The sequence below is a fragment of the Pomacea canaliculata genome, linkage group LG11 (genome assembly GCF_003073045.1).
Source record: "Pomacea canaliculata isolate SZHN2017 linkage group LG11, ASM307304v1, whole genome shotgun sequence".
Taxonomy (NCBI): Eukaryota; Metazoa; Mollusca; class Gastropoda; order Architaenioglossa; family Ampullariidae; genus Pomacea; species Pomacea canaliculata.
In genome coordinates this window covers 8509766-8523591 of record NC_037600.1, presented here as the reverse complement: position 1 = coordinate 8523591, position 13826 = coordinate 8509766, and the positions used below count along the sequence as shown (strand labels likewise).

At 36.0% G+C, this 13826-nt stretch overlaps 2 protein-coding genes across 4 annotated transcripts; one reads left to right on the top strand and one right to left on the bottom strand.

The window, feature by feature from the left end:
• Positions 1–212: 212 nt before the first annotated feature.
• Positions 213–4347, top strand: LOC112574893 (peptidyl-prolyl cis-trans isomerase NIMA-interacting 1-like). Its single transcript, XM_025256255.1, has 3 exons — positions 213–361; positions 719–913; positions 2111–4347. Exons 1-3 carry the CDS (start codon positions 307–309, stop codon positions 2329–2331), a joined length of 471 nt encoding a protein of 156 aa, XP_025112040.1. The 5' UTR covers positions 213–306; the 3' UTR covers positions 2332–4347.
• Positions 4348–4491: 144 nt separating this feature from the next.
• Positions 4492–13531, bottom strand: LOC112574891 (zinc finger protein 184-like). 3 transcript variants are annotated; one of them, XM_025256249.1, is made up of 2 exons: positions 12729–13531; positions 4492–7913 (listed from the first exon to the last, which is right to left on the bottom strand). In XM_025256249.1, the coding sequence occupies exon 2, from the start codon at positions 7785–7787 to the stop codon at positions 6102–6104; it is 1686 nt and encodes a 561-aa protein (XP_025112034.1). In that variant the 5' UTR covers positions 7788–7913; positions 12729–13531; the 3' UTR covers positions 4492–6101. The 3 variants fall into 3 exon arrangements, with proteins under 3 accessions (XP_025112034.1, XP_025112036.1, XP_025112035.1); XM_025256251.1 differs by lacking the exon at positions 12729–13531 and adding an exon at positions 11744–11826; XM_025256250.1 differs by lacking the exon at positions 12729–13531 and adding an exon at positions 10135–11520.
• Between the last annotated feature and the right edge of the window lie 295 nt (positions 13532–13826).

Below are 13826 nucleotides of genomic sequence, written 5' to 3'. Positions count from 1 at the left end.
CCCTTGTAGTCGACTCGTCTGCTCATGAGGTTCAATGGAAAAAATTGAAAAATAAAATGACAACGTAACAGAAATTTCATAAAATATCTGAAGCGCTACTAAATTTGTGCCTTAGTATTTTTTTGTAAATTGGGTAATACGTCAACATATATATTGGTTTCTTTTTGGTCTTTTTTTGAGGTTCTCAAACGGTCGGTTTCTAAAATCTACCATCTTCATTATTTTCATTCTTAAATAGTTTGAAGAAAATGGTTTTTACTTTACTGCTTGAGCCGACGCGAGGAGATCGAAAGACGGAAACTCAGCATGGCTGATGGAGATCTACCGTCAGGCTGGCAAAAGAAACAGAGTCGGAGTAGTGGTTCGTATTTAAGAAACTTTTAAAGAATACATTGATTATTTTAGTTACAGATTAATTTTTTGTTTTCCTGTTGGGTTTGAAACTGCTTCTGATTACTCAGTCTAGAATAAAAAGTCTTACGACTGTGTATGAATCCAAAGATATTTAATCGAAAGATCTCTTGCCTTACGTAAGAGGTCTATGTAATTATGAGACATGTGATATGTTTATGTGTATTCCAGTGCAGAATCAGTGGTTGTGAAGTCGTGGCGAATCTGAGGATGTAAGGGGTAATTGAATGGTACGCAGTGGGTATTCTTCATACTTTATGAGGAACGATAGATTTAATGTATAAAACTATAAATGCAATTTCTTCAGGGAGAGATTATTACTTAAACATCTACACAAAAGAGAGCCAGTGGGAACTGCCGACAGAGCCGGCAGAACGTAATAGAGCTGAGGAGGTTCAGTGTTCTCACCTACTAGTCAAACACAATGAATCCCGTCGACCACAAAACTACAAAGGAGAAAAGATAACGAGAAATAAGGAGGAAGCACTGGCACTTTTACAAGGTTAGCAAACACTATAAAATACTATATTAACATATATCAAAAGCAAACAATTAAATGGAAAAAATGAGTTGCTAGCTGAAGCAATAAAATGTACACAATTTTTGTGGTTTTAATTGTTTTTTGTAATTGGTTCTTATATAATGGGGGATGGTAAAGGTATTTATCACTTTTCTTTCAAAAAGCAATAAATGTTTACTTTTTATATTAGAAGCAGGGTTCGCAGGGTCCTTACCTATCCTTACAAGTCCTTGCATGGAGAATTTTCGCCGTAAGGCCTTATAAGTCCTTATATTTGCCATGTGGTCCTTACAATTCTTCACACACGTCCTTACATTTTCTCTGTGACCCTTACAAGTCCTTATATCGATAAAATATTACCACAGATTTATTTTTCCTGCCTCTTATAAATCTGCAAAATACTGACGATTCTTATCCTCACTGCTATTTTAATCACACGACTGCCGAGTCTCGTTTGTGACAAGAACTTACGTTTCGCGACATTTTAGTCCTCTTTTGAGTAGGTGAGAGAGAGACATGAACTGACTTTTTTTTTGTATTGCACTAAAGAATGGATTTCAGGTCTAGCAATTACTTAGATTTCTAGAAAACTTGGAACATTAATATTAACGGTGTATGTTATCAGCACGCTAAAGAGACTTTTTCAGTTATCTAAATATGGCAGATAGGCATCAAAATTAACTTTTTGATTATTTATTACTAGAATAGTAATACATGTATTTCAGAACATAGAGAAGACCAAAGATTCATAAATAATACCTCTTTCTGACTGTACATGAGAAAAACTTAAGCATTGATGACTGTCACTTAGGTCCTTACAAATGCATGAAAAGTCCTTATAATGTCCTTACCTGGCATCATCCCTGATCCCTGGGAAACCTGTAGAAGATATAATTGGAGATACTTGGATGAGTGTCCTTAAGATAAAATTTCGGTTGAATGAATGGCCTGCAAATGTTTACATTAAATTTTGCCATGTAATAAACCTTAGATTTGAGGGCATTTTGAAACATTGTTGATCATATGTAGGTCTAATTTTTTGGCTGGAGTCACTTTGTTGTGGCAAATATGTGTGATGGTACTGTTAATTGTTGATGTTGTGCTGTGTGGTTCTAACCTTTGTTTTCTTATAGAGCTGCTATCAACTTACAGATAAATTGAGTATCTTATCACTTTCAGGTTACATGACCAAAATTCAAATGGGTAAGGCCAGCTTTGCAGAGATGGCTAGACAATACAGTGATTGCAGCTCTGCAACAAAAGGAGGAGACTTGGGACCATTTGGACGTGGTGCTATGCAAAAACCATTTGAAGAAGTCTCTTTTTCACTGAAGGTTGGAGAGATGTCTAAGCCTGTGTGGACTGATTCTGGAGTACACATTATTCTCAGAACAGCTTGATTTGTATGTGGATGATATTTGAAAAGGGAGATTCCAAATTTTTAAAAATCTCTTTTTTACCTTCCCTCGTTATTGTGTATCTAAACTACACTAAGTTCCCATTTGCTTTTATAGGTTTTAAATAACAGCTTACTGAAATGCAAGATTCAGTTGTTGGCTGTAAGATTTGATGTTTAGTTATTTCAATTCTTAAAAATCTGTTTCTTAGTTGTTTCACTTTGCATGAAAAAATTATTTAAATGTGGAGCTAAATCAAATCCAGTCAAGGAGAGCATTTCTTGGGTTATTAAACTTAATGTATCATTGCTCTCTGTGCTTTTTTTGTTTCATGTTGTGTGGATAATATAGATGTCTTTTTAAAACTTCATGAATAATATTATGGATAAATTTCAAAACATCAACAAGGTCTCTTTACAAGTCGTATTTTAAAAACTTTTCCCTCTACTTCTAGCATGATGGAAAAGATAAACTAAAACTTGTTGAATGCTAGGATGTGACATATTGCTTAAGAATAACATCAACACAAAGACCAAACAGAGACTGTCATAGAGTAGCCAGCTATCAATAGTAAAATAAATTGTGAGTGAGTTTTGCAGCAAGGAAATCAAACATTGCAAGTAGATGCAATGAAGCTGTAAAGGTGTAAATATGAACAGAAGCATGCAAACACACATGCATGAATATGCCACACAGGCACATTTTGAGGCGACAAAAAATTTACAACCGCATCACTAAATAAAACACCTGTAAATGCATTTTAGGTTGGTTTTTCTTTTATTTGAATGAAATGGACCACTTTCTAACATAGTGCACATGACCCTGCTCAGGTGTCAGTTCTTTTCTATCACTCACAGGCTTGCAAAGTTTTCGTGACAACTTTGCATCTCCTAAATATAAAAAAAAAATAAATACATGAAAGAAATTTAAAGCTCATGACCTTACTTGTAAACTAGCTTTAAACATAGTTTTTACAAAGCAAGTCTTTTAAAGAACTGTACAAGATCTAAAGCAAACTTAGGTTACAAATTGGAAAGTGTAAAATTTCATAGAGATCATTTTAGTCAGGCTGACAGTCAACTGTCAGCTCACACCATGCATTTGCAGCCCAGAAGTGGGCCCTAAAATATACACCTGTCAGCAATCATATCTTTCAAGTTTTCAGATGTACATGTTTTTTAAGTGTTAGATTGATGGACATGGTATGCCATTGTAGGATTTATCAGAAATCGAATTAAAGGTCTAAATTTTGGCTTGGTTTTGTCAAAGTGATGAAAAGTTAGCTTTGTAGTTCACAAAATAAAAGTGATGGACTGGATACTCTTTTACCTGCAATTTCAGTCACAGTTTAGGTCTCTTAAGATCCCTCCATCCACTACTTTTATGTATTTAGTCTGTTATAAAGGGAAAAGTTTCAGCAATGTCTTACTCCCTCCCACCCCAGGAATGAAATGTTAAATGTGTGGAACAAGCAAAAAAAAACTGATGGCATTGATGTTTTCAGCCTTTACCATGGCATGAGTCTACTGGAAGCACTCCAGTTATGTAAACGAGAAAGACTTTGAATATTTGAGTGAGGTTTAGAATTAATTTTTGAAAAAGCAGGTATGAGTAACAATGTAATCACAACTGAGTTTTTGTTCTATTGGTTCATCTTTACTTTATGAGAGTCCGATAACCCAAATGCAGTTTATTGTGTGACATCCATGCATAGTTTCACAACACTACTATGATCCCACATATCATGATTAGTATATGTTTATGAACATAGTGCAATGTCGATTGAAAATAAAGTATTGTTCATATTTCTAAATTGTGGGTAATCTTATGTAAACATCTTTTAATTGAAGTTCAAAATAATAATTTAGCTTTGAATTAAATGTAAATTTATTTTAAATGTGAAGTTATTTAAGCCAACTCTAGTATTATTATTCTGCTGTTGAAAAATTAAAATGTCATGCCTTTTTGGAACATTAGATAAAGGCTTGCTTGTTTCATGCATTAAAATGTTTGCAAGTTTGGATATTCTTTTCTTTTAGAGTTTGTGTATTATCTTAAATGAAACAGTACAGGAACACTGATACATGGTCATGCATTACAGCTTATATTCAACGATGAAAGTTTATAAAAACATGGAGGACAAATAACGAAATGTGACTGTTGATGGGTAGAGGTTGTAGTCACACAGAACAAGAACAGCAATATTTAGGAGTCAATGATGAAACTTAGCATATTCGTTACACTGAAACTCTTCAGCTACAGTAAGCCATTTCAACTTGTGCAATGTTCTGGGGAAAAAATCTGCAAGCTTTTGTTTGTAAATTAGTGATGCAAGCATCTGTACATTCGTATCAACTCTCATGTTATATAATTATTGAGTTATATCCAGATGAAATTTAAAGATCTTTGTATACTTTTTAAAAAAGAAGTACAGGACCTTTTTTGATTAGCCAACAAACAACCAACAACAACAAAAAAAAAGGTTCTACCTGCATAGCAGTCTTGTAGACAACAATTCTGCTTATACATTGCTTCCTCATACCATTCATGAGTAAGGGAAAGCAAGCAATGTATCATGCAGACCTTCAGACACCCCCAGCACAAAGTATGTACACTTTAAAACAAATCACTGATTTTTGCGAAGTAATACACAAGACCCAACAACACCATGTCTAAAGGGAAATGAAAAAAGGCAGAGGTCACGCTCATGAGAGGTTTAAATTTACCCTATAGGTTTCATTCACTTTTACATTTGTACAAAGTGCATTGTGTACAGAATGTACTGTTATTCATGGAAATGACTAGCTTGATTGACAAATATCCAGCGAAAGAAGATTCATTTACAAGTACAGTCAAATGTTATTTAGATTGAACATGAGCCCAACCTGCCTTTTTTCGAAACACTAGCATTGCTATAAGAAACTAGATCCCCAAAATCACAGTGCTTTGTGAGGATGTGCACACACCTATGAATAAATAAGGCGAGATGGGGTCACCCTGCCTGCATCCTCTTCTAATTTGGAACCATTCTGATAGTGTGCCATTCAGTTTTTGAAAAAACATGACATCTTTGACAATTCATACAAAGCAGGGAGAAAATAGGCCAAAAAGGGGCTAAGTGTGATACATGTTGAATTATCATGTACATTTTTAGGATTTGGCTGTACACACTGAGCACAAAGATACTCATCAATATCAGTACATGTTCTTTGAAAAGACAAGCTGTTTCTCTGGCAGAGAAATCACCTCTCTCCTAGATCATGGATTAATACAAAGTATAAAAAATTTAGGGCACTGACAAAATGTCCAAAGAAACAACCTGCATTGAGAAAAAGAGGATTAAAATGGCTCTTTCAAATTATTTGATCCTCTTAACGGAAGGAAACCAACTAGCACCACTACACACTTCATGCATGAATGAGTATGTGTTAATGTCAGTATGTGTCATTCACAGACAACCTTATATAAGAATGCACTGTTTTAAATGGTCATGGAGCCTCAAAACAAAAAAAAGCTTTACATTATGTCTAAATGTCAGTATGAATCATTCAGAGACAAACTTATATAAGACAGTTTTAATGGTCATGGAACCTCAAAAAAAAAAAAAAAAAAAAAAAAAAAAAAAAAAAAGAAAAAGAAAAAAAGCTTTAAGTACATTACTCATAAGGTCTCTCTCATTGATAGCATACCACGTGGTTGTTCATATACACTGCATTAATCACATCCCTGTTAATTATCACGTGTTTAAAACTGCCCTCTGCTTGGAACTAGGTCTACTCAGATGGCACTGGTGAGGTCACATCCCTGTGGGTACGCATGTGCATTTTTAAATCAAATGGCCGCCTAAACATTTTCCTACAAACCCTGCACGGGCAAGGTTTCACATCCCAGTGATTCACCATGTGCTGTTTTAGACTACCAGTTGTTTTGAAGGCTAAATGACACACACAACACTGGTGAGGTCTCTCATCACTGTGGTTCAGCATATGTACTTTTAAATAACGTGACAACTTGAAAGCCCTATTGCATATACTGCACTGGTGAGGTCTCTCATCCTTGTGGGTCACCATATGCTTTTTTAAATAAATTGACAACTTGAAAGCACTATTACATATACTGCACTGGTGAGGTCTCTCATCCTTGTGGGTCCCCATATGTTTTTTTAAATTACCTGACAACTTGAAAGCCCCATTACATATACTGCACTGGTGAGGTCTCTCATCCCTGTGGGTCACCATATGTTCTTTTAAATTACTTGGCCACAGGAAAGCCTTATTACATATACTGCACTGGTGAGTTCTAACATTACTGTGGGTCAACATGTGCTGTTTTAAATGGTCTAATCTTTTGCAAGCTAAAGGACATAAAGTACACTGGTGAGGTCTAACATTACTGTGGGTCAACATGTGCTTTTTTAAAACATCTAATGTTTTAAAAGCTGCATCACATACATTACACTTGTGAGGTCTTTCAACACTGTGGTGAGATCTCTTATTACTGTTAGCTTCCTTCTGCTCTTTTAAAGTATCTATTCTTTCTAACAGAACGCTACATGGACTACAACCGTAAGCTTTCAAAACAGAGTGGATCATCATTTGTTTCTTGTGGATTTCTGTTTCTGCATTAATGGGGACTTCAGTAACAGTTGGCGTAGTCTGATGTTGATTTTCTCTCATAATATCTGTCACCTCAGGAGTTATGCATCTAGCAACACTCATTTCTTGACAATTCTCATGCCACATTGCATACTGACCAGGCCACCCTGTCTCAGTCTTCACCATGTGAGTATGATCTTGACATACTACAACGCTACATGAAGTGCAACTGTAATCTTTTAAATCAGAATGGATCATCACTTGTTTCTTCTGGATTTCTGTTGCTGTATCAATGGTTACTTCCGCAACAGTCTCTGCATGCGGACCAGGCCACCCTGTCTCAGTCTTCACCATGTGAGTATGATCTTGTTCTTGCTTAAATACAAGCTGCTCCTCTGTCTTTGCACACTGCACAGGATCCTGCTCAGTCTTAATCGAACAGGTGACATCTTGGCAGTGGTACTCCACTTTCACAGCATTCTCATGACTGCAATCTGACTGCTCAATGTGTGCAGCACTCTCGGCTTTTATGGGACGAAGTTTTTCACCAGGAACTTGCTCAGTTTTAATACAATAGGAATCTTGAGGATTAAGCTCCAGTTTTACAGCATCCTCATGTTTCCAGTTTGATTCAGGAATATTCCAAGCATGATCAGGTTTTATGTAAGCTGGAGCAGAAATGTTTTCAACCTGCATACAGCTAATTGGTGAGCAATATGTCATATCTGTATCAGAACAAAATGCGCTTTCTGTCTTAAGTATTACATTATCCTTTAGGTCTTCTTGTAGATCACCTACAGACCTCGGTTCAGTCTTGATGCTGCGCATACATGAGACCTGCACTTGATTGTTTATGGCAGACATAGCTCCCTCTTCATCTACGATTTCATTGGATTTTTTCTTCTTTTATTGTTAAAGTAGTGTCTGACTGAATCTGGACACCAGTCCTGAGGTTCTTCATCTCTGCTGTCTCTGTCCTCTAACAAAAACCTGCAATATTACAATGTAAGAATAAATTAATTACATTTTACATCTTTTTTCTGCTCTTGTTTTCTTATCTGGTAAACTTTATAAATATACAGCTGCACATGTGAAAGTAAAATTACCCTGCAATTATTTTTACAAAACAAGCTAATACTAAAAATCTACTTAAAACTCCATTCACAGAAAAAACACGTAAGATTCGGCCAAGCTTGGGCCACGCTTGGGAAAATCTTGTAACATTGGTTAGCCCAGTACCAAGCATCCACCAAGCAAGCGCCAAGGCTCACGGTGCGCGCGAAACGCAATCGCTCATTCAGCTGCGATGGGGAACTTGGAAAAAGCTTGGAGGAATAGTGGCCGGCCAAGAACCCCGGTCGCCAAGCTTGACCCAAGCTTGCTGACATCGAATGATTTATGACTATCAAGACACGTTTTACAAAGCGCTTATTTGTAATTATTTTGTAGATTGTTAAATAACACATAAATATATTTTATACTTAATAGTTATCACAGTTTAAAAAATATAAAGTATACACACATGTAAATATATTATCAAGAACGATCACTTGCGCAACCCTTATTCGAATGTGTTCCGGTCACCGCCATATTTAAATATAAAATACAGCGACATTGGAGTTACACTCGATCGTCTGATCTTCATTGTTCTCCGAAAGTTATCAAGGTACAAGTACACAGTATTTTGATTAAAGAAATAAGATTAAGAAAAGACATTTAATTTGTTAAAGTTTTTTTATATAGTCTTTTCCTATTTATTTGCTAGGTTTTGATGATCAAAGATTTAAAAGATGTGCCATATTATCGAGCTATTCGAAGATGGAAAGAAGTCTGCAGGCATCATGCCCGATGAATGGCTAATCCCAGAGAGCACCAATAGATATTTCTGGCCTAGCTCTAAAGCAGACTCCACCTAGGTCAAAAACACAAAAAGCCAGGCCCAAACTGGAATATTTTCACCTACCAGCAGATAATTAAAAGCACATGTAAGTTATTTTCTCTGTGTGTGCTCATTTGATTACTCCTTTGTTAAAAAATTAAAAAAATTCTTCTAATTCACTAATGATAAATTGAATATAGTATATCATAGAATTTTTGAAAGAAATTTAGTATTTGATACTTTAGAAATCAAATAAACATAAGTGTGAACAAGACTTTTCTGGTGATTTGATACCAAAATTGCTTGTTTTAGGAGCCCTGGCTGTTAAAGCAGTACATCACCACTTTGTATTCCCCCCACCAGCATCACCAAGACCTGTGGGTTCAGTTATGCGCAAACTCCGTCTTCTATTAGATGTGTTTAGTCTGTAGATTCTCCAGAACAGCCATGACCATTTACTGCTATTAACAGTAAGGTTACACTTGAGTTTGAAATTAATATGTTCAGAGAATTAGAAGTACCTTTTTGTTTACTTTTGAGTTTGAAATTAATATGTTCAGAGAATTAGAAGTACCTTTTTGTTTACTTTTGAGTTTGAAATTAATATGTTCAGAGAATTAGAAGTACCTTTTTGTTTACTTTATGTATTCAATTCAATTCAATACAACTTTATTCATCCACAAGGGCAATTAGAGGTATGATGACACGCCAGCACACTAGAGGGAAGAATGATGTGAGAGATGAAAGGGAATAGATTCTGGCGACATACACACACACATGTGCACACACACCCACTCATGCACAAGTAAAAGATGTAATTATATTGTGTGTACACTTAAATACACTTGCATTGATATTTTTTCATCAGCTTAAACGATACTTTGGCAGAGGAGGATACCAGACAAAGAATGGTAAGATGCGGGAAAGATTTTGTCAGTAAGGGCAATCCCAAGAGACACGAAAGAATAACCGGGAGTAAAAAGTAACATGTTAGTGTTTACTGCTTCCATATTTGTTAAACTTTGTTTTACCATATCAGCTCACCCATTGTACATGCCATCTTGAGAAGATTCACAGATGGGATTTTTATATATGTATAAGGAGACTGATGCTGATCGAAACATTTTTTGGTTTCAGGTTTTGTATCTGAGCTATTTTGGTGGCCGCACACAGAAAAGAGGCACTGTACCGTCTGCTGAAGCATCTGCACAGCTTGGAAGGGAGGAAGGAGAAACGAAGATTTAACACCTTGCAACATTTAAAAGCCACAATTTATAATAAGTAATATTCACAGCAGTTTTGGGGATTTGGGATGGAGATTTTTAAGCTTACCTTTCCAATCACAAAGGATGCCCTTAACACCCAGCTTGTCACTAATTTTAATTTGGCACCATTTTAAGAGCCCTTTGTTCCTGCAACTTCCAAGACACTAGTCTTTGATTTACATTAGTTGCTGCAAAAAAGTCCATATTTTTAAAATAAATCATGCCTTTGACACTATGCCACCAGCAATAATACACAATTTTCTCCTAAGCAAATAATGTTAAGACTAATGTAATTGCAAAGATAATTTCTTAGTGGATATTGTACGCCTTTTTGGAAAGTTAACACCTATTTCTTTTCAACTCACATGAAATTGCTTTTTTTTTTCTCTTTCTTTCTATCCAGAGCCTATACTGAAACGATACAACAATGTCACAATGGCCACTTTGGACAAGTATATAGGGGAATGGCTGGCCATATCAGGTGACTGTGATGGAGGCTGCAAGTGGAGGGAGGGAAAAAAGCAACAAAGTGTGTCGAACACTTCATCTTGATTTCATTTTGGGAGGGGTGCTTGTATATATTATGTGTATGAGTTTTATACTTGGGTGTTTTATGGCCTTTTGGAGGGGCATTTGTAAATAATATTGATAACTTGATAAAATTTTATGTTTATTCATTTATAGATCTTTTGAGAGGGGTGTTTACATTTAGTATTGGTGTATATTTTATGTTGGTGCATTTTTTAAAAATCTTTATCGACAGTAAGTAGAAATAAAATGGCTATTATTCATATTCACTGTGTTCTCCTGGTTAAATCGTGATAAGAAAATTGTGTGTCTGCTGGTTATGATAGGAAATAAATAATGTATCTTAATATGGTTTTTGATAATATAGAACAACTTGCAAGTAAATATAGCTACTGTTAGTCTTGCTCTAATGACTTGTCAACTGAAGGACGTTTTACAGACCAAAACAAATGACAATGTTTTAAATGTATCAAACCAAGCTGTCTTCAGCTACAACACTGCAGCAAAATAGGGCTAATATACCACCAAAAACATCATTGGGGCATTATTGGTTGAATGTGGGGCATCTTTGGGCAACACACGAATGGCCCAAGACTGGCCCAAGATTGGGATAAGATGGGTGATACCTTGGTGCCAAGATTCGACCAAGATTTGCCCAATCTTGGGCCAAGCATGGCCCAACTATCACCTCCAATGAAGATCCAATGAAAAGACCAAGGAAGAGCCAATATTGGTACCAAGGCTGACCAAGGATGCACCAAGCTTGGCCCAATCTAGGTGTGTTTGCTGGGTTATTACTTGTAAGGAAATATTGCCTTCCAATTAAAAAATAGTTATTTTTAAACATTTAGGCATTACAACTGGATTCATATTACAAGAAAAGATCTCATAAAGGAACCAATTGCATATTCATTAAATCAACACTAGAAAGTAGATTTTGAAATAGCAGTATGTGGATAGGCCTGAACAATGTATGTCGATCCTGTAAAGGACATTTCTTCGTTTATTTTCCAGTTAACAGTGCATACTGAATGGAGCATTCTATTGTAAATATTTTCATTTGCACATTAGGATAATAATTTACTACATTTAAATATTGAGATAATTTTAGATTGTGAAATTTCTAAATGATACCCCTTTTGGCACACCTTTCTTACATGGTGACAGTCCGATGTTATTTTCACAGAGGATGATGATGATGTCGATTTGTAATGCGCAGGTATCCATTCCGAAGAATGCTCATTGCGCAGAAAAAAAACAACAAATGAAGAACAAATAAAGTGACCAAATATATAAAACACCAGGAAAAGTAAAAATATAGACAGAAGTGTTTCTTGGGAGTTTACGACTGGTTTGAAAGAAACAGATGGGTTTTCAGTTTTTTGCGGAACGTGGTTGATGAGGTGAGAGGAGAGGGTATGATCAATCTTTTAGAGGGGACCGTGGGTGGGTGTCATGTGGTGTTGTGTGCCGTTAATAATCTGCCTTCGGTGGATCTATGATAGGGATGTTATAGTTTTTGCATGGGTTTAGCACAGCAGACGACGGAGGTCAAGGACGCCCTTTTGTATCACGCCATCTTGTGTACGCCATTTTGTGGTCCGCGTGTCTCCCTCTAAGAGATCTGTGCCTTATCTTTTCCTGATTTTGTTATAACAATACATTATCATAACACACTACTACTGAAGTCTTTATAAAGTGAGATCTCATTTTTGTAGTCAGTTGCAAACTTATATACGTTTTGATTTTTTCTTTTCTTTTTATTGAAGGGTGTGTGTGTGTGTTAATATTATATACCTTTAGTAAGGTGACCAGACGTCCCGCATTTGGCGGGACAGTCCCGCTTTTGACCTCGTGTCCCGCCTGAATATCGGACGGGACGCCCAATGTCCCGCTTTCTGGCTTTCTGGCAAGTCCATAAATGTCCCGGTTGTCTTTAAAAATCACTTTTTTCGGCGTTCTTTGACGGTGACGACACCATCATCGGCACGTGTCCCGCTTTCGCCCCCGAAACGTCTGGTCACCTTACCTTTAGGTTAGGGCTTGGATTAGTATCCAGGCAGAATGATTAATCAGAGAAAACGGCCAGTTGTGTTCAAGGCTAAGTACAACATCAGAATGTTTTATACCGACCTGATAATCAGACTTCTATCATTTCGCTGAATATGTCTGCAGGCACAACGTTCTCGTAAAGGAAGTACGTCATAGGTCGGTTGGTTGTGTAGAAAAAAAAAAACATTTTCCAAACTTCACATATACCTAATTTTGCTTGGATTATCATAAAAGTGAGTTCTCAAGCAAGATTAAGGTAAACTTTTCCACTTCTACACATTTTGATCTGTCATAATCAATTTGAATTGTTGATCTATATCTTGTTTAGCTATTTTAGCGTCTTCGTAACGGCTTCTCGCCATTCGTCGGTGAAAAGATTCCTACTGTGTAGATCTAAAATCTGGGAACTGGCCTCCATCTACCATTTGCGATTATCGTTGTGATTATTGATTTGGTGCTCTTAAAAAAAAGAAAGAAACAAAACAAAAACACTCTATTAATCTATATTTTGTGATATTCTATTCTGAGGAAGCTTACATCAGTTCTCGGCAATTCATAAAGCGCCAGAACAAATCATATCTGGAGTAACGTACGGGTTTCTTGTGCTATTCGTCGCATGACTTTGTGGACTAGCGATCTCTACACAAATATTTTCTCCACTTCCATCACTTGCAAATTTGACAGTTTGCCATCTTGAACCGCTTCGTTACATTTTGAATAAATATTCATCATCATCATCATTTTAATATTTTTTTTTGCAAAAGGGTAAATTCATGCCTACAGTAGGGTTTGACCGCCTTTAGCTTTTCGTACAGGAAAAATATTTCTTTACAAGTAATAATGGAGCTTTAAGTAGGTTTTTAGAATGCAACTGGTTTTTTTTAAATATAATTGCATAGTACTTTTACTTTCACATGTGCAACTGTATATTTATAAAGTTTACCAGATAAGAAAACTAGAGCATTAGATAGATGTAAAATGTGATTAATTTATTCTTACATTGTATCATTGCAGGTTTTTGTTATCAGGGATGGGCAAGATACTTTTAATTTGTAGTCGGCTAGGCTACAGCTACTTTTTTTTCAAAATATAGCCGCTACACTACAGCTGCAATTTTCCAAAAAGTAGCCAGCTACTTTTGGCTACTTTTAAAATGTAGTCAGCTTCTTCTGGCTACTT

Bases quoted from the DNA above. Each gene is read 5' to 3' on its own strand.
- LOC112574891 (XM_025256249.1), bottom strand. From the start codon at position 7,787: ATGTCTGCCATAAACAATCAAGTGCAGGTCTCATGTATGCGCAGCATC.
- LOC112574893 (XM_025256255.1), top strand. From the start codon at position 307: ATGGCTGATGGAGATCTACCGTCAGGCTGGCAAAAGAAACAGAGTCGG. The intron at 362-718 runs GTTCGTATTTAA...CAATTTCTTCAG, and splicing joins GAAACAGAGTCGGAGTAGTG to GGAGAGATTATTACTTAAAC. The intron at 914-2,110 runs GTTAGCAAACAC...TATCACTTTCAG, and splicing joins AGCACTGGCACTTTTACAAG to GTTACATGACCAAAATTCAA.